Below are 18,323 nucleotides of genomic sequence, written 5' to 3'. Positions count from 1 at the left end.
CCTACACTTTTTTTTTTTTTTTTAAATAGCAAATACATGTCTCAACCTGAAATGAAAGTGAAAACAGGAACTGTGCTATAATGTATTCAGTAGCAGAGATATCCCTTCATCTCAGTTTTGGGTGTAAGCTGAAAGGGAAGAAGCGTGTTTGTTGTGAGCGCTTCCTGGTGGAAAATTATCTACATCTGCTTTGTGTAAGTTTTGCTTTCAATACTTTGAAAACCAATCATCTGAAATTTAAACTTAGTTCTTATGAGTTCTGTCATTAGTTTATTTTCTGTCTGAGATGATTATTTCCTGCTTTTGAACGTTTATAGGGGACGAGCATTTGAAAGGAAAAAATGTCTTCTATGTATAGCAGCCTTCATGACAGTTATGTTTCAAACAAAAGGGTAGGACGACGTCAAGAATTCACCAACTCATTCACTCTGTTTTGGTATAACATTTTTCTTATTCCTGGACTTGTTTTTCTATCAAACTTCATGTTGTTAGAGGTCAACCAGCTGTGTGACATTAGCTGTGGTTTTGGGCTGTCTGATAGTCCTGGGGATCCTGCTTGCCATTGCTGTGCTGAAAAGACCACCACCCCACAAAGATCATGAGACACTTCCTAATGAAGCTGTTGGGAGCAATTTCTCTACGGACCAGTGCAGGTAATAATTATATAATAATATATATATATATATATATATATATATATATATATATATATATATATATATATATATGTGTGTGTGTGTTAGTTGATTTGCTTCTTCTATTCTTTAATCTGAACAACTGTGGAACAAGGTTCTGTATATCTGATATCTGTTAGATACGCGGGGGCGTGTTAGATACACGCCCCCGTGTTTCTCAACGGGGGCGGTACCGCCCCACAGGGGGCGTTCAGAAGATGATGGGGGGCGTTGGAAGCAATATTTTGTAAAGGGGGGCGTTGAGGTGCCCTTGGGGGGCGTTTGTTTGAAAGCTAGTTTAAACCAAAGATTCACAATAATACATGTTTACACTTAAACTACTAAAAAAATAAGTGGTCTGCAACATTAAAACCTGCCAGTTTACAGCACTGCGACTGGACGAGACGGATATCCTAACTTTTCTGTGCTTCTGTCAGCTTTGTTCGGCGCAGCTCCGTTCATGGAAACGGGACGTAAGAGCATCATCTTGAATGAGCTCTGTAGCTACTAGTGAAGCTGCGTTGAGATAAGAAAAGAAAAAAAGCAATCGCCGCGACGTCCTGTTGTATTCTTTAACCCCCCACAAGTAGACTAAATTTCACAGTAACAGTTTTTCGTCAGATGGTTTATAGAACACAATGTTTCCTACTGTACCTGAATGCAGCTTCATTTCACGGAGAAAGAGAGAAAGAAAAGAGACGTGCGAGAGAGATTGACTGTGCTTTGTTGTTTGGCAAACATTTAGCTGTTCCATAAACTCCCGGCCAGTTGAGGGCTTGCGTTTGGTGTTTTAAAACTTTCTTATGGAAGCGATAGAGGCAGTGATGTTACCGTTTACTGTACGGGACTCTCACACACCTCCACAAAACACAGCGCGATGTGGGGTTGCATTTTCTCCAAACGTTTTTTCTGCTATTTACTCGCAAGACAGGCGATAGCAAACCTAGACTCTTCTAACCCTAAAAAACGGCTCTCACTAACGTTCAAGGTTGTAAACTTATTTCCATTCGGCAGTAGGTGTCGTTCTTCAAGTCGTTTGTCATCACCAAAATACTTTTCTGTGTGCGTGCGTGCGTGCGTCTTCTGCTTTTACCCTTTGATAAGTGCCAGCTTGTTTTCCGTTGGAACAATTCGATTTTAGATTTGAATGAAAACTAGATTTAAATGTTAAATTGCTAGCTGTTTCTGATTGGCTACTGTTAGTGTTTGTAATAATAATTATAATAATAATAATAATAATAATAATACATTTTATTTAAAGCGCATTTCATGACACCCAAGGTCACTTCACAAACAAAAAAGGACATTCAAATTATAGTCATCTTATAAAGGTGCTGAGGTTCACACCATAGTTTCAATGTTATCTAGTCTTGGCTTGATTGGCTGCTGTTATTTAATTTGAATGTCGAATGGTTGCATTTTTTTTAAAAACCTGTAAATATATAATTTCTATTCACATGGCTTTTTTGATACTTTGGAAACTAATACATGTGTTTTGTCATTCAATTTGATTTTTTGATTATTTTTGATAAGAATAGTAACAACAATAATAGGCCTATATTAGGGCATAATCATTAATATTCGGGGCAATTAACATACATAATTGTTAGGGACCTGGATAATGGATAGGGGGGCGCTGACACAAAAAAGGTTGAGAACCACTGACCTAGATGGACCCGTGCTAATACACCACCGGTGCCTTCAGGGGCTTCTCTTATCTACCGGACCGAATAGCAACTCGGATTTCGGTGCCTTATTTAGGTGCCACTTAAAGGCCTACGCTTCTCTCTGATGCTCCGAAAACGGACGTTAGAGGGAACTGAAACATCGCCAACAGCAGATAACGTTAGCCTACCGTTAGCTAGCAGCTGAAGTAAACACGGTTAAAATGCTGACAGCTAAACGGTGTAAAAGTGTGTCTGTATTTCACTGGAGAAGATTTCAACAAAAGTCTATATCTGTGTTGTCTAAAAAACAACACAGATGTTGCGTTCACTTGAAATTCGCCTCGACAGGCTTGTGCTGCATTCAAAGTTGTTGTAAAATGCCCTTTTCCCATCTAGTGGTTGTTTTTGTCGTTTAACAGGAATTTACTGGTGAAATAAGTTATTGTTAGAAGTTATTGTTATTACATTTTGAATAAATCATTTCATTTTGAGCAGACTGTCATTTTGGGCTCCTTTTTTTATTCTTTAGATGAACTATCATATGTACATATATATATATAAAAGTATCGTTTTAGCACCGGGAGGAATGATGTGTCACCTTTTTCAGCCCTTCTGAGTTTGCAGGTATGTTAGCTGAACATTGACTTAATAGAAATGACATTTTTTGATCTATGTAATGAACCATACAAAATAGATAATCTATCATACAACTTCTGTGTATGTTAAATAATGTGTAGGCCTTCTGTACAGTGAATTAATGAATGATTGTTTCCCCTCTTTTCCCCCCTCTTTATCATCGCTTTAATGGAAACTTTGTGGTCCACAGTCTACAAATTACAGGAAGTAAAATTACAAAACATACAGTATCTACATCTATTGACCTTATGGTTAATGATTCTCAAAATCAAATCTATCTCTAATTCTAAATAAGATAACTCTAAGTTATAATTTTCTCCAGTTCAGTTTACATAGAATTCCCTGAGCAGATGTCTTTGTTTATCTCTTAGCATGACCCTGGTGGAGAGCATCCCTCAACATATGAAATTCAAAGCCAATGTAACGCTTGGGATCCCTCTGGAAAAGGCCTGGAAAGATCTTATCTCCATGGCAACGGACCAAGTGGACGTGGCCTCTTTCTACTGGACTTTAACTGGGGAAGACATTAATGTTAACTCTTCCTCTGACATACCTGTGAGTTATCAACTAAAACAGAAAGTCACACGGGAACATACATATCAAATCTTTGTGAAATATGTTGTTTGTGGGAAAGGCCTAAAATACAGAGAGTCTGTCGATCCTCTGCAGGGAAGGGAGATCCTGAAAGAACTCGAAGAGTTGCCCTCCAGAAATGTTTCTGTCCGAGTGGTGACCAGTGTTCCCAGTGTGAGAACAAACTCCACAGATTTAAAGATCTTAAAACAGAAAGGTTTGGAAGTGACTCCCTTGTTCTCTACATTCACTGCAGTCAGTGGTGTAGTCTCAAGTATTCTCCAAGTCAAGTTTGTTGCGCATTTTTAAGTGGGTACATGGAAATCCTGGTTTTTTCTTAGTAGGTGTATGCTGCGTATACCTGCGTATTACGTAGACTACACCACTGACTGCAGTGTTGTTGTGATTTGTGATGCATTGTTTGCAACAACTTCGCTTAACTGCAGTTCCCTTTTTGATTGTCTGCAGGAGTTCAGGTGAGGAAGGTGAACTTTGGTCACCTGACAAAGGGTGTTCTCCACAGCAAGTTCTGGATTGTTGACAGAAAACATGTGTTTATTGGCAGCGCCAACATGGACTGGAGGGCTCTCACGCAGGTAACACCAAAACATTTACAGATTTTAAACCTTAAAACACTGCCAAACCATTTTCATAATTCACTTTTGTCTGTAGGTGAAGGAACTGGGAGTAGTTGTCTACAACTGCACCAGTCTAGCAACGGACCTCCATAAGATTTTCCAGTCCTACTGGGTGATGGGACAGTCCAACAGCTCCCTGCCACGGCCCTGGCCTGCAGAGTACGACACCGCCATCAACAAACATCACCCCCTGCTGGTGAAAACTGATAATATCTCCAGCAGTCTGTACCTCACAGTGAGTTCCTTAGGTTTCAGTTCCATTTTACAGGACACTGTTATTCTGATGGATAAGGGGCTGTTGTTTCTGTTTACACCGAAGTAACCGTACAGTGTGTGTGTCTTACAATTTCTGACCTACCTACCTACAAAACTCAAACTGTTACCTTATAGAAGTCAGGGTTTTATGTTTCAAATGTGGTATTATTGTTCAATATTTGCATTTCACTCCAGGGTTCTCCACCATCATTCTGTCCTCTATCGAGGACTCAGGACCTGGAGGCTATTCTCTCCATCATCTCAGATGCCCAACACTATGTGGATGTCGCCGTCATGGAGTACTTCCCAACCACACGCTTTGAAAAGCCTCAGAGGTGACCCACAAAAGAAACCCTATTTTTCCATCAACTATTCACCTCTTTTGCTTTATTTCCTCACTTTGGATTCTTTTATTGAACAGATACTGGCCTTTCATTGATGATGCCATTAGGACGGCTGCATTCGAGAGGAAGGTTAAGATGCGGATGCTGATCAGCTGTGGGCGGGACTCTGACCCAGCCATGCTGCCCTTCCTTCAGTCTCTAGCCTCAATGGACAGCCCTCACCAGGATATCAGCATCCAAATAGTAAGACACAACATGAAATAAATGCATCTGCTGGGGGTAAACGCTGATCTCGCCTCTGAATTAATTTATTTTTGCACATCATTCACTTTTCAGAAACTGTATATTGTGCCTGTGGGAAACCAGTCTGATATTCCATACACCAGGGTCAACCACAATAAATACATGGTGACTGATAAAGTAGCCTACATTGGTGAGTTTATCTTCATGATTATTATTTCCACGCATTTACTGTTGAATTTGAACTCAGTTATTGACCATTCATGCATTGAGGAGTATGTTTATTGCATGTGAATTGGTTAATAATTGACCAGATAACATTGTGTTGTTCTTTAGGTACCTCCAATTGGTCTGGGGACTACTTTGTGACCACAGCTGGAGTGGGTCTGGTGATTTCCCAGCATGCTCCTCACCCTGAATGGAAGACCAAGGCCCTGCAGGGCCAGCTCAGGGCAGTCTTTGAAAGAGACTGGGACTCTGAGTTTGCTGTGCACCTTGCTGACCTGGGGCACCACCCAGACTGTGCACTATCAAGATGACGGAAACTCCTTTATATGAGTTTCATATACATTTTATTACCAAGGCCATATTCAAACCATAGTTTTGTTTATGTAGCTGTTGTTATGTTATCTTTGTCTAAATCAGCACTTTTGGTAGATTTTCCCATGCTATGAATGGAAAAAACAATATAATCATATACACGTATTTCATGACTTTGTGGTAATGTCTGAAGTTCTACCGTCAACTCTGTAACATGTTTTGTGGAAAAAATGCCTTGGTTACCTTGTTTTAAGCCATTCTCATTAATATTCAACAAGTTCTCATTAATATTCTCAGTTCTCATTAATATTCAACAAGCTAAGCTGTTTGAATCTGATTGGCTAACAGCTAGCCAATGAGAGCCTGGCTGTCAGAATCCTTTACCCAGCCCAACTGGGCAAGCTAATGAATAGTAATGAGCTCAGGCAATATGATGTCAGACTGACCAGCTTTTGTAATTGGCCTGATTTCTCTCTTATTTCTTTTCAGTGCTAGAGCTGACAAGGTTGCAGTTCATTTTCACATTCACAACATAACACAAACACATATGGACCTAACATATTTCAAAAAAAAATGCAAGTAAAAACGGTTTTGTATGGCAGGGCACCTTTAAAGTGAATATGTGCGGAAAGTGTATAAAGTGAATGTTTTGAATGTTGAAGCCCTGACATTTATATTTTAAAGTATATCAGCTGAAATGTAATATAACGTGCCTTTACCTAGAAAAAAAGTTTATTGAGTTATCATTTATGTTTTTATAAGCTGTGGTGTGTATGATTACCTAACATACTGTATAATTATTAAATATATATGGTTAATATCATTTATTTAATGATCAATCATGTATGTCAACATCCATGAGATTTTGAGATTTTGTTAACAAACAAAATAATGTGTTTAGGGTCAGTCACTTCAAAATGTACAAAGTTTCTTCCAACTATTTGATGTATGACTGACTGAAGGGATCTTTGTGTGGTATTCCCCTCCCTGACAATAGGCGGCCCTGTGACTTAACGCTTGTCCCGCAGTGAAGGCGCAGGGCGGGGCTCCGGCTTGTGTAGCTAGTACGTGTGCTTCACAGCAGTTAGGGCCACTAAGACAACGCTAAAGCTGAAGTCAGAATCATGGTGCTTCTTGAAAACGATTCGGTAAGAACAAAAAGTATATTGTTAATAATTTGGTCTGTCGACGTTATTGGTTGTAAAGTAGACATTGACACGGTATGCTTTAGCTAGCTTTCTAGTTAACAGATAGCGTTTGCCACACGTTAGACTGACTCATTAGCCAGCCTGCTAACGCTTGGTTGAAGCTAACACTGGTTTCGCGTTAATCTGACGAATGTGTTACATTTTTGTACTTTCTGGAATTTTAAGAGCCATAAACTGGCTTTTCTAACGTGCAGCCTGTAGAAGTGGTTCTAATTTCGTTCATAGACACCAATATAGTAAAACTTGGACTAGCTAGCTAAGTTAGCACCAGGGTTATTAACTATAAGTTAACTAGCTAAACTATAAATGTAACGTTATTATAACTGTACCTTTTTATAAACTAAAACAAATCCGCAGTGAAAAGGATTTCTAGTTAACTAGCGATAGCTACAACTAAAGCTAAATATAAACTAAACTGAACTCTGAAACTAAACTACAACTAGCTAGCAAACTCACTCGGAAGACGAACTAAAAAATAATTTTAAATTCTAATCTTTTAGCTAGCTAACGTTGGTTAGCATTTAGTAGCGTATCATTTCAAGATAACCAACTAAAGCAGACTAAAGTAACGTTAACGTAAAGTAACAAATTAGTTAAGTTATTCTAGCTGATTAGCTAGACCACTGCTCAGGTTGAAGGTGGGCGAGGGCTTTGATGGGAGTGTATTGGGTAACATATCTTCATCTACCAATAATAGTGATACATGTGTAATTTCTACACCTGCACTACCACAACAAAGCTAACCGGAGACTCAGGAAGATGGCAATCAGTCTATACACACACAGGCCTGGGAAAAAGTCTAATTAATTCAAAACACCTTGTGTGGGTGTTCGGAGACTTTTTGATTACTATAGTTTAGCTAGTTAAGCTAACCTAAATGTTAAGGTTACCTACCAGGTCTTTTTGCAACCTCTGCTCACTGCAAGATTATTAGTTGACGTTAGCTACCTAAAACTAATGCAGTCTAATAGAGTAGGCTGAAATGTTTCTGATATGCTCTCCCCGTATTAATGAGGGCAGGCTAAAATTACCATAAATGTTAGTAAACTCATATCTCATTATACCCTTCATGGAGTTTGTTTTTCCAGGGGGTGTTGTATAAAGTCACCTACACCTAATGGCCCTCATTTATCAACCTAACGTAGAAACCAGCGCAGATATGAGCGCAGAAATCATCTTACGACAGGCTTCACGTGTGATTCATGAAACGTTCGTATCACACCAATCAGAGCGTAAGAATGGTCGTACATTAATAAATGCAGCGGCTGGAAACGATCGTAATCTACGTACGCACGTTTCATAAATGAGGGCCAATATGCGGTAAAACTGCTCTGCGCTGGCCGTTCCATTGGAACCTGTAGGCGACTTAAAACTACATTAGTTTAGGCAAGGTTTACCTAATACACTGAAAACTGAGTGTATAATCAGTCCAAAACTGTGGAAAGCATAAGGATAAGTATCTGTGTTGTGACTGCAGCCCCAAACAATAATGATCATTTTGGCAGGGCTGTTACTTGTTGGGGCAATGATGTTTGATTTGCTCTGTTGACCAGTTTCTCACAGAGCTCACACGGCTGTTCCAGAAGTGCAGAACATCTGGCAGTGTTGTCATCACGCTAAAGAAATGTAAGTAGATCCCTCCTGAGTTTTGACATTCATCATAAAATTTTAGTCCGCAAGTAAAGCTGCTTTCCCATTTTCAACATCTAATTATCTGGAATGATAATTATCTTTCCAGATGACGGGAGGACCAAGCCAGCGCCCCGAAAGGGCCACACAGAGTCATTTGAACCAGCAGACAACAAATGTCTCATCAGAGCATCTGAGGGCAAAAAGAAAATTAGCACAGTGGTGAGCTTACTGTGTGTCCTATGTTTTGATCTAACAGATCTGATATTTAGCTGGAAATGTTTTTCACAAGCTGTTAATGCTTGATTCTCATTTCTTGCTATTTTAGGTCAGCACCAAAGAAGTAATCAAGTTTCAAATGGTGGGTTGAGCTAGTTTTGTGTTTTGAATGTCAGTGTTGTATGGAAGCTATTGCCCTGGGTCACTGTATGCAGACTTTATTGATTAGGTCTCCTTGATGTTATCAAAATTATCTTTGGTTCATAGTAGTCTCTTTTAATAAATGAGCTGATAACTTATTCATGCTTTAAATCCTCTTTACAGGCATACTCCAACCTCCTTAGAGCTCACATGGATGGACTTAAGAAGAAAGATAAGAAAAGCAAAAGCAAGAAAACCAAAGCCACCCAATGAGCAACAGACTCTTTAACATAACCATGGGTACCTAAACTGGCCTGTACGATTTGAGGCAAAGGGAAAGGCCTCCACTAGGTCTGTCACCCCAATCGGCTTTCTTCCCATTCACCTGAGGCCTCTGAATCACTGTTCATTCACCCGGTGACTACTTTGATATTATGCCAGTGTTTGCATGGTAATGTCTCATCTCTGGCTGTTGGGTGCCACTGGCCATATAGAACCGAAAACCTGAGGATTTCTCGCAACTCGTGCAGGACAAAGCAAGTCAACTTAATTCAATCTCTGCTATTTCTGCTTTGGAACCAGGTCGTCAACAGCTGTGTCACCTCTGGAACCAAATACATGGAGCCCAATGATTATTACCTGCCTTTCATTCTATTTAATTGTTAGAGTCCATATTTATGTTATATTTACAGCTGACCCGTGAGCTGTGTTTTTTTTTTTTTTAATTAAATAATAAGCATTGAATTTACTGCTATGTTGCTTTGAAACACAGAACTAAACCAGATGTTGGAGGATTTCTTTAAACCAGTTTTACCAGCTTGATGAAAATTTACTTTATTCTGTTTTTAGTTTAACTCCTGCTGTACAATAATTTTTATTTTAAACCAATTTCTACCAAGCTGATTAAACTGGCCATCTTAAATTTGTAAACACCAATTACATTTTGTAATTTGTTACTGTGGTTAATTGAAAGGTGAATATGATTCTGAATGATGACATGACAAATGTTAAAAGTTGTAGATTTTACTGAAAGGCATGTTTGAGTTATGAATACATAGACGGTATTTGTTGTACTTCTAATAATGTCACACCAAGCAGGTTTAACTACAGCCGGTATATTTTGTCAGCCATTTGTACTGTCTCTTCGTGCGCCCACGTCCTGATCTCATGAAAGAGGACTGCAGCAGAATTGAAGTTCAGAAATAAAGTATGTTGTTGAAAGTCGTTGCAAGTTTTTATTTGTGATTAAAATGGCAAACTGACTGCAGTAAACATGAGCAATGTAGAAAAGGAGACTGTAAATACACTATATACATGAACACATTTCTGTGCTGTACTGATAAAAACAGTGAGGTGAAGTTAAGAAAAGACGCATCTCATAGCGCTGTGTTCTTCTTGTCTGGTCTTTCCTTCGGGGAGAGTGCTAGGTGGCGCTGTCTGTTGCTCTCTTCCTCGTATCCCTGCTTCATCAGGCTGGTCACAAACTGGAACATGGTCTGGGTCACAAACAGCACATGTTGAACTGGGCCAGGGTCCCCATAGGGGAAGGACATTCATTCTTTAGACAAAGTTTAGAATTGCTGGCCAAGGTTTTCAGAAAGCGCATGTGTGAATTAGTACAAAACAGTGCTATTAGACATTGTTTGTCCACTAATGTGCACCAAAGTTGCAGTGCAGGATATGGAATAGGGAAGGTTTGCTGGAGGTTGTATGTCGCTTAGTTATGGAATATAATCATTTTCCTTGATCAATATGAAACATTTAAATTAACCAGTTACTTGAAGAAAGTGTGGGAGACAAGATAAAGCTCTTTATTGGGATAGACTTTAGGCTTGTAGCAGGTGTACAATTTATTAGAAAATGTTCACATCAATATGTTATTTGAAAGACTACAAGTACCCATAATGTTGTATATAAGGTTTTGGATTTGTATATGTGTTATATCATTTTGAAAAAGTCACAGTATAGTATGTCAAAAAATAAGATAGTCATAGTATAGTTTGTTGAAAAAAAGTCATAGTATATGTTGAAAAGAGGGATAAAAAAAGTCAGTATGTTGAAAAATTCATAAAAAGGTCATAGTACAGCACGTCAAAAAAAGTGATTTAAAAGTCATAGTAGATCAAAGAAAGTGATAAAGTCACAGTATAGCATTTTGAAATAGTCATAGTATAGAATGTCGATAAAAAGTCATCGTATAGTATGTCGAAAAAACGTATATTATGTCTCAATAAAATTTTAATAAAAAAAGTCATGGTATACTATGTCGAAAAAAGTAATAGATGTTGAAAAAAAGCGATAGAAAAGTCACAATGTCGAAGTCAGTATAGTTTGTCAAAAAAAGTGATTAAAAGTCATAGTATAGTATGTCGAAAAAAGTCAGTGTGTCGAAGAAATTGATTAAAAAAAAGTCATAGTATAGTATGTCAAAAAAATGATAAAAAGTCATACTATAGTATGTTGAATAAAGTCATAAAAAAGTCATAATATAGCATGTCAAAAAGTTGTAATATTGTATGTCGAAAAAATTGATAAAGTCATAGTATAGTACGTTGGGAAAAAAGTGAAAATAAAGTCATAGTATGTCAAAAAAAGTCATAGTATAGTAGGTCGAAAAAGTCGGAAAAAAATCTTAGTATAGTATGTTGAGAAAACTAGAAAAAAGTCAGTGTAGTATATTGAAAAAAGTCACAGTATATTTTTTTAATAAAAGTAGTATATACATAGTAGTATAGTATGTCGAAAGAAGTCATAGTATATTATGTCTAAAAAGTCTGAAAAAAATTATAGTATGTCAAAAAATTAATAAAAAAAGTCATAGCATATGATGATAAAAAAAAGTCATAGTAGAGTATGTCGAAAAAAGTGATAAAAAAATCATAGTATAGTATATCGAAAAAGTCATTGTATATTATGTCAAAAAAGTGATAAAAAGTAATAATATAGCACGTCAATAAAACTGAAGAAAAAGTCAGAGCATAGTGTGTGGAAAAAAGTGGTAAGAATACAACTTTTCTCTTCATCTATTTGTATTCTTTATTCCTGTAAAGTAGGTCTTGAAACTAATTACACACTACAGGGTTTGAACACTCAACCTTCTATCTTCTAACCATTTGCTTATCACACTATGCTATCTGACCTGACACATATTTATGGTTTCATCATTTCTGTCTGTTACACTTAGTATATTGGTCCTCAATACTTAATGAAACATACCCTGTAAGATTGAAACACTCAACCTTCTGTCTTTCAATCATTCTCTTATCAGTCCAAGCTTTCGGACCTGACACAAAAGCTGTTTTTGGCATATTTGTCTCTTTCACTTAGTATATTGGACCTCAAAACTTACCAAAACATTTAAGATTTGAACACTCAACCTTCTGTCTGTGAAAAAAGTCACAGTATAATATGTCGAAAAAAAAGTGATAAAAAATCATAGTATAGTATGTTGAAAAAGGAATTTAAAAAAAATCATAGTATTGTATGTTGAAAAAGTCATAGTATAGAATGTCGAAAAAAGTGATAAAAAAGTCATAGTATAATATATTGAATAAAGTTATAGTGTAGTATGTTGGGGCAATTCGGGGCCTGATCACCCCCGACTGGGTCTCCCAGGTGAGTGTGTCTGATTTTTAAGACCCTGGGTTAATCACTGACGATGTGTCCAGGTTGCACCACAGTGTATTTTAAGAACTGTCATTGAAAGCGTGGAAGAACATGTAAACTCCTCAGCCTGGACTGGGGAAAAAAAGTGATGTAAAAGTCATAGTATAGTATGTTAAAAAAAAGTGATAAAAAAGTCATAGCATAATATGTCGAAAAAAAAGCCATTAAAAACTCAAAGTATAGTTTGTTGAAAAAATTTCATAGTATAGTATGTCAAAAAAAGTCATACTATAATATGACAAAAAGAGTCATAAAAGTCATAGTATAGTATGTCGAAGGAAAGTCAGTACATAGTGTCGAAAAAAGTCATAGTATTGTATATCGAAAAGTCATAGTATATAGTGGTATGACGAAGAAAATCATAGTGTAGCATGTCAAAAAAAGTGATAAAAAGTCATAGTATAGTATGTTAAAAAAAGTGATTAAAAAAGTCAGTGTAGTATGTAAAAAACATGATTTCAAAAAAAGGCATTATATACTGAATGCTGAATCTGCTGATTATTTCATCTGAGATATGTGTTTTGCCAAACGTGTATTATGTCTTAAACCCCTTTAATTTTGTGATGCCATTGTTGTGGTCAATGGCCAGAAAGCTTTACACTAAAACTAAATTCCCTGGAGTAAAGAGACGTATCTATTGTGTAATACTGAGTTACACATTATTCAAGCGTCTAATAATCCAAGGGATCTGTAAGTGACATAACATGATGTGACAGAGCCATGTTCCATTTTCTTAATATGCTCATGTATGGTTCAGTGAGATGTAAATTCCTCATCAGTCAAGCCTGTGTTGCACTGGTTTCCATCTTGACATGTTGCATAGCACATTAAAGAGACATGCAGAACTCTGACGCAAGCTGGACACAAACCGTCACTACTGCTGACATGCTGATTGCACACATCAAGTCTATTTCATAAGGCATTTACCCAGAATTAGTCGCTAAAAAGCAAAGGTCTCTGATTAACGCCCACATAAGGAGACACACACACAGGTCACACAACGGCACTCCTTACCTTCCACGCCTCCTCCAGCTCAGCTGTCCACCTCTCCTTCAGGATGGGCTGCACGGCACAGATGAATTCTGCTCCGACATACTGGAAAATAATTATGTAAGATACTTACTGATGTGCGTATGCCTTGTTAACAAGGATGATATCCAGTTGGTGTGTAACAGCATTCTTGTTATGTGCAAGAGTAGGTGTGTTTCCATTTTGCAGTTTTGGGTCAATTCATTCAGCCGCTGTGATTTTAGGAGTCTCACAGTACAATGGTGAGTCTGATAAAGAGCTACAGCTGAAAGTAGAACAAGTTGGATCATTGGGGTCTTACACTGTAGTACTTAGGTGGGGCGTTGTAATGATAATGGCTTTTTCCCAGCTCCAGAGCCAGACCTTCCAGTCTCTCCAGCTGGTCCAGTCTAGCCACGCTTTTCTCGATAAAAGACATCACCCTGAAAAAGATGGAGAAAAAAAGACACCCAGCCCGATTGATCCACCAGTCAATTGTGAATTAGCAGTAGACGACTATCAACTGAGACATCTCCACTGAAGATAAGTGTGTGACACTCTTCTCTGTTGAAAGGCTGCATGGTGAGAGGTGCAGTTTCACAAACTCAAATGTCCAGAAAGATATACACAATTGATTCTTATCAATCTAGCTCACACTCGACACTGTAAAATTGCACGACACTTTATCCCTTTATGTCCTGCACAAAACACCATGGAATCAATTTCCTTTGTTGCTTTTGCAGGTGTGTCTGTCACCACTGCAGAGTGTGTGGGTGACAGTTTTGAAGATGAATATGGAACAAAGGGTTAGAGTTGGTTTAGCTCTCTCTTTCCTCTGTCTCGCTGCCACCGAGGACATTTTGTACTAATGTCCCTGAGTGTGGTTGAAGGACCATTTGGCCTTATCACAGAATTTGAGAGCAGCCGGTTCACGCTGGGATGGGTCTGTGTGTCTCTGCTGCAATGCCACGCTAGCCTCTGTACCTTCAGGTCCTCAGGCAGTAATTGGCTGCTTTGGCCTTGTGCATAGAGGAACACAGAGAAGCCTGATGCACCCTGGAAACCACAGACAAAAGGCTGTGATAGATGCTACAAGCTCTATCTGCAGCAGAGTGGTAAGCAACCTTATAATGATACCACTACCTGAGGCGCCACTTATCTTATGATTTCATTCACTGTACTGTATGCAACGTGGTTTCATTATGTACTGTTAAAAAGATGAGTCCAGTGATATTCTTGATTTTTCCGATGAAAAGACCAAAACAACTACAGAATGTATTGATTCCACTAACGAGTATTGCCTGTAGCCAACGGCTGATATTCCTCAGTGCCACGTAGCTCCCTGGTTGTCCAAAAGCTATTGAAAACACATCGAGGACACACTGTCCTGCTGCCGCACATGCTCACTGGAGCTGTGATTCCCGACCAGGGGTACTTCTACTTCTCCCAAGGGGTACCTAGAATATTTGTGGAGTGGCTCTGATCATTTCAAAAGGCAGAAATTATATTTCGGTAAAAGATAATCCACATATTTGTATTTAGAAAAATTGTATTGTATTGTATTTTTGGAGGACTAAAAAATAGTCCTCCAAAAATTCACAATTCACACCTGTTTGAGGATTGTTTGCTACAAGCTACAGTGCTCAGATAGAGCTGTTTAAGGAAATTACTGAGCCTTATTTAAACATGAAACTATATATTTGTGAGTTGTTTTTAAAATGTACTTCTTCAGTAGGAACCAATGGGTGACTTGGTGCCACAGACACAGAAAGGAAGTAGATATTAAGAGAAGGACTAATGCATTGTTGGTTTTGGTCTTGTCATGGGATTTGTTTAAAACAAGCAAATATAGAACTATGCCTGCCCTGTCCTTTTTTGCATAACAACTAGGACAAGGTCATCATAATGACAGACGCCAATGAATGGATGTCACACTTTGATCGTTAAGTGTTAGCAATACTAGAGTGTGTTGGATATCAATATGCTCTCCTGACCAGTGTATATCGAGCTGCAGTACTATGCTATGCTATCATTGGCTGGTCTGTTCAGTTTGGCTAAAGCGTTGCTGTGTTATGAGTTACAGAGTCGGTGACTGACCGTAGACCGTGTGCCCTGAGCTCCCGGCTGGTCCGCAACCTCTCCAGGTCCTCCACGTCTCGGAACAGGAAGAAGACATCCTTGCATTCCGGATGGGTCTCAAACAACCTGTTACCAAGACAACAACAGCGCACGCCTCTGAGAGCTGCCTGTCACATTCATTCCCAGACCAAAACAAACCTATCTATCTATATAAATATAAATATATATATATAATCCAGCACAGACAACCTGGACATTTGTGCTGATGAACTGTAACATCGAGCTAGGCATTAATGATTCATATAATATAGTTTCAAAGACATGTGGGCGTGGCAGGTCTAACAGAAGCTTATTCTATTTTGTTTATTTTTTTTGTGCTTCTAACCTGAAAAAGATGACAGAGTCCTCATGAATAAATCCATTAGATGTCTGCAACATGTGCCCTCCTTGATAGATAAACTGATGAATAGAGGTGGTGGCGGAGGTGTTACAGAAGCGATGGTGTCTCTAATGGCTACTGTGCAAAACATGAGTAGCTCAGTGCCCTTTGACAAGCAGATGATAATACAGCGAGAGGTCTATTGAAATGCTTGTTTTATATTTGTCTAACCCCCTAGTTTGGCTCATTAGTTTTAAAGTGTAATTTAACTATGTTACAACTGGCAGTGGAACGGTTCTGTGCATATAGTTTCATTTAATGAGAAATTGTAAGGCTCTATTTTTTTTAGAAGAATCCTGAATTTGCATTCGATTGAATGATAAACTCAATGTCTAAGCCTACAACGTTTGCACTCTGGTGTAAGTGGCTGTGAAATTTGCTTTCTCAATATTCATACCTCCTGCTCACCAGCTTCATTGATTTGAGAATAGGGGAAATTGGCTGCTCTTTATTTTTCCAGTTACTGTCAACACAGCAGCAACCTGTAGAGAGCTGGTTATTTTATTCCATTGTGTGTTCTCTCGATGCATACATGCAGACAATGTAGCACTATACTATATCGCTCAAGTGGAATTTTAATTGGCCCTGTTCAGAGGTTGTATTCATCACTATCGTGGCACTCAGGAATAGAGCCCATCTGAGTCTTTAGAGTCTCTTATTTTGTATAAATTGGACAGAAGAAACATCCCCTTGCCAAGGAATAAGGTCTGTTAAATAAAAATAAAAATAGAACACAATTGAAAACAGGTGATTCATATTTGCTGTTTTACTGTAACAATTACTGTTCAGTTATGATATACAAGCCCTGACACCCGGGGGGCCCTGGGGGGGCCCTGACCCAGAAGAGGCCCATTAATATCCAGACTAAAATATAAAGGACTATCTTTTCAACTGCTGAGGTCACCCAGGGGACGCATGGCATTAATTGGACTTCCAGCCATGTGCCTGGTAGTCTCTTTACTTTAGATGCTGCAGCCTGTCCACGACTCTTTATCACCATACACATTCATTTGTTTTATTTCCCTGCCTTCAATTTTATGGAAGGCCCGGTGGCTGTGTATTATTTTGTAATGTTGTTAAGATGTGATAGGAAGTGATAAGAGGGGAGGAGGGGTATTCCGCTCTGATCTCTAAATGAAAAGCTGTGGGTCAGAGGGCAGAGCACAGGAATACTGGATGTTCACTTTTGCGGCTTGTGTGATAAGGTCAGGCAGCAGATCAGAAGAGCTTCTGTACACCTTTTGTGCCAGCAGGTCAGAACACGGTGCAGAGGTTTCACGGAGTTGTTTGATAAGGTTAAACTGAAGTTTGTCCTTCACTGTGTGTTATAATCAGGAATATTGGTCATTTAAACATATGATATGGGAAGAAAAAGTTGGACCTATTTTATGTCTTTTGGCTATAAAATTCACAATTTAGGCTACATTTACCAAATTATTACATCCACAGATATATATGTATCCACACTATATATATATATATATATATATATATATATATATATATATATATATACACATTTATATACACACATATACGTATATACACACACATATATATACACACACATACATACATATATACATACATAAATATATATACATATATATATATATAAATACACATACATATATACACATATATATACACATATATATATATATATATATATATACATACATATATATATATATATACACACATATATACACACACACACACACACACACACATATATATATATATATATATATATATATATATATATATATATATATATATATATATATATATATATATATATATACTCACATACACATACATATATGTCTCAGTGTGACTTGATAAAACTTTGAAATTTAGTGACACTATATAACATTCCTGATCCTATAGCTTTACATTATCTACTCCCCTTCTAATTAGCCAACTAGACAAATTCATTTGAAGTTATTTAACCTGGAAAAGCACAGAAAAGGCTTAAGCATCCTACCTGACAAACATAATAATCCCAACTTTGGCTATATCGTCCTGGATAACTTTCCATGACTCCTTGATCATCTGAATCTGATCCTCGCTGGGATACGCAGCACCAGCAGCCTCCTCTGTAGTCCTGTCTCCAAACTCCGCTTTTGCTGCCAGACCTGATATTGCGCAGCCCATTCTTCATTAAAAAAATTAAAAATTATGTTTTTGCGGCAATCCAGGAAGAAAGATCGAGGGTTTGTTGATTTTGTGTCACAGGACATCTAATGTTGCTGGCATCATCTGGTTTAAGTGAGCGCCTGCTCCGCGTCTTAACTACACGCCTCTGGTCGGCATCACTGATTGGTGTCAAGTCAGTAAATAGACAGACAATATGCAAGTTCT

At 38.0% G+C, this 18,323-nt stretch overlaps 3 protein-coding genes across 3 annotated transcripts; 2 read left to right on the top strand and 1 right to left on the bottom strand.

The window, feature by feature from the left end:
* The first annotated feature begins 103 nt into the window (after positions 1-103).
* On the top strand, positions 104-5,782 carry pld4 (phospholipase D family member 4). The gene is made up of 11 exons (XM_028566210.1): positions 104-194; positions 318-392; positions 493-653; positions 3,349-3,532; positions 3,647-3,767; positions 4,019-4,146; positions 4,223-4,423; positions 4,639-4,778; positions 4,865-5,030; positions 5,124-5,220; positions 5,364-5,782. The coding sequence occupies exons 2-11, from the start codon at positions 342-344 to the stop codon at positions 5,564-5,566; spliced, it is 1,452 nt and encodes a 483-aa protein (XP_028422011.1). The 5' UTR covers positions 104-194; positions 318-341; the 3' UTR covers positions 5,567-5,782.
* Positions 5,783-6,565: 783 nt separating this feature from the next.
* srp14 (signal recognition particle 14) lies at positions 6,566-9,988 on the top strand. The gene is made up of 5 exons (XM_028565832.1): positions 6,566-6,715; positions 8,329-8,401; positions 8,514-8,626; positions 8,733-8,765; positions 8,948-9,988. The coding sequence occupies exons 1-5, from the start codon at positions 6,692-6,694 to the stop codon at positions 9,035-9,037; spliced, it is 333 nt and encodes a 110-aa protein (XP_028421633.1). The 5' UTR covers positions 6,566-6,691; the 3' UTR covers positions 9,038-9,988.
* On the bottom strand, positions 9,900-18,246 carry xgb (x globin). The gene is made up of 5 exons (XM_028565831.1): positions 17,947-18,246; positions 15,536-15,643; positions 13,761-13,881; positions 13,445-13,525; positions 9,900-10,260 (listed from the first exon to the last, which is right to left on the bottom strand). The coding sequence occupies exons 1-5, from the start codon at positions 18,114-18,116 to the stop codon at positions 10,141-10,143; spliced, it is 600 nt and encodes a 199-aa protein (XP_028421632.1). The 5' UTR covers positions 18,117-18,246; the 3' UTR covers positions 9,900-10,140.
* Between the last annotated feature and the right edge of the window lie 77 nt (positions 18,247-18,323).

Source organism: Perca flavescens, chromosome 20 (genome assembly GCF_004354835.1).
Source record: "Perca flavescens isolate YP-PL-M2 chromosome 20, PFLA_1.0, whole genome shotgun sequence".
Taxonomy (NCBI): domain Eukaryota; kingdom Metazoa; phylum Chordata; class Actinopteri; order Perciformes; family Percidae; genus Perca; species Perca flavescens.
This window is presented reverse-complemented; position numbering and strand designations above follow the sequence as displayed.

What these genes read in the sequence shown, in the direction of transcription:
- pld4 (XM_028566210.1), top strand. Translation starts at nt 342, where the DNA reads ATGTCTTCTATGTATAGCAGCCTTCATGACAGTTATGTTTCAAACAAA. An exon ending in ACTCTTCCTCTGACATACCT is followed by an intron (nt 3,533 to 3,646) that starts GTGAGTTATCAA and finishes GATCCTCTGCAG; the next exon opens with GGAAGGGAGATCCTGAAAGA. An exon ending in AGGATATCAGCATCCAAATA is followed by an intron (nt 5,031 to 5,123) that starts GTAAGACACAAC and finishes TTCACTTTTCAG; the next exon opens with AAACTGTATATTGTGCCTGT.
- srp14 (XM_028565832.1), top strand. Translation starts at nt 6,692, where the DNA reads ATGGTGCTTCTTGAAAACGATTCG. An exon ending in TGCTTCTTGAAAACGATTCG is followed by an intron (nt 6,716 to 8,328) that starts GTAAGAACAAAA and finishes TCTGTTGACCAG; the next exon opens with TTTCTCACAGAGCTCACACG. An exon ending in TGTCATCACGCTAAAGAAAT is followed by an intron (nt 8,402 to 8,513) that starts GTAAGTAGATCC and finishes TTATCTTTCCAG; the next exon opens with ATGACGGGAGGACCAAGCCA.
- xgb (XM_028565831.1), bottom strand. Translation starts at nt 18,116, where the DNA reads ATGGGCTGCGCAATATCAGGTCTGGCAGCAAAAGCGGAGTTTGGAGAC. An exon ending in GGGATTATTATGTTTGTCAG is followed by an intron (nt 15,644 to 17,946) that starts GTAGGATGCTTA and finishes TCTTGGTAACAG; the next exon opens with GTTGTTTGAGACCCATCCGG. An exon ending in CCCCACCTAAGTACTACAGT is followed by an intron (nt 13,526 to 13,760) that starts GTAAGACCCCAA and finishes ATTATTTTCCAG; the next exon opens with TATGTCGGAGCAGAATTCAT.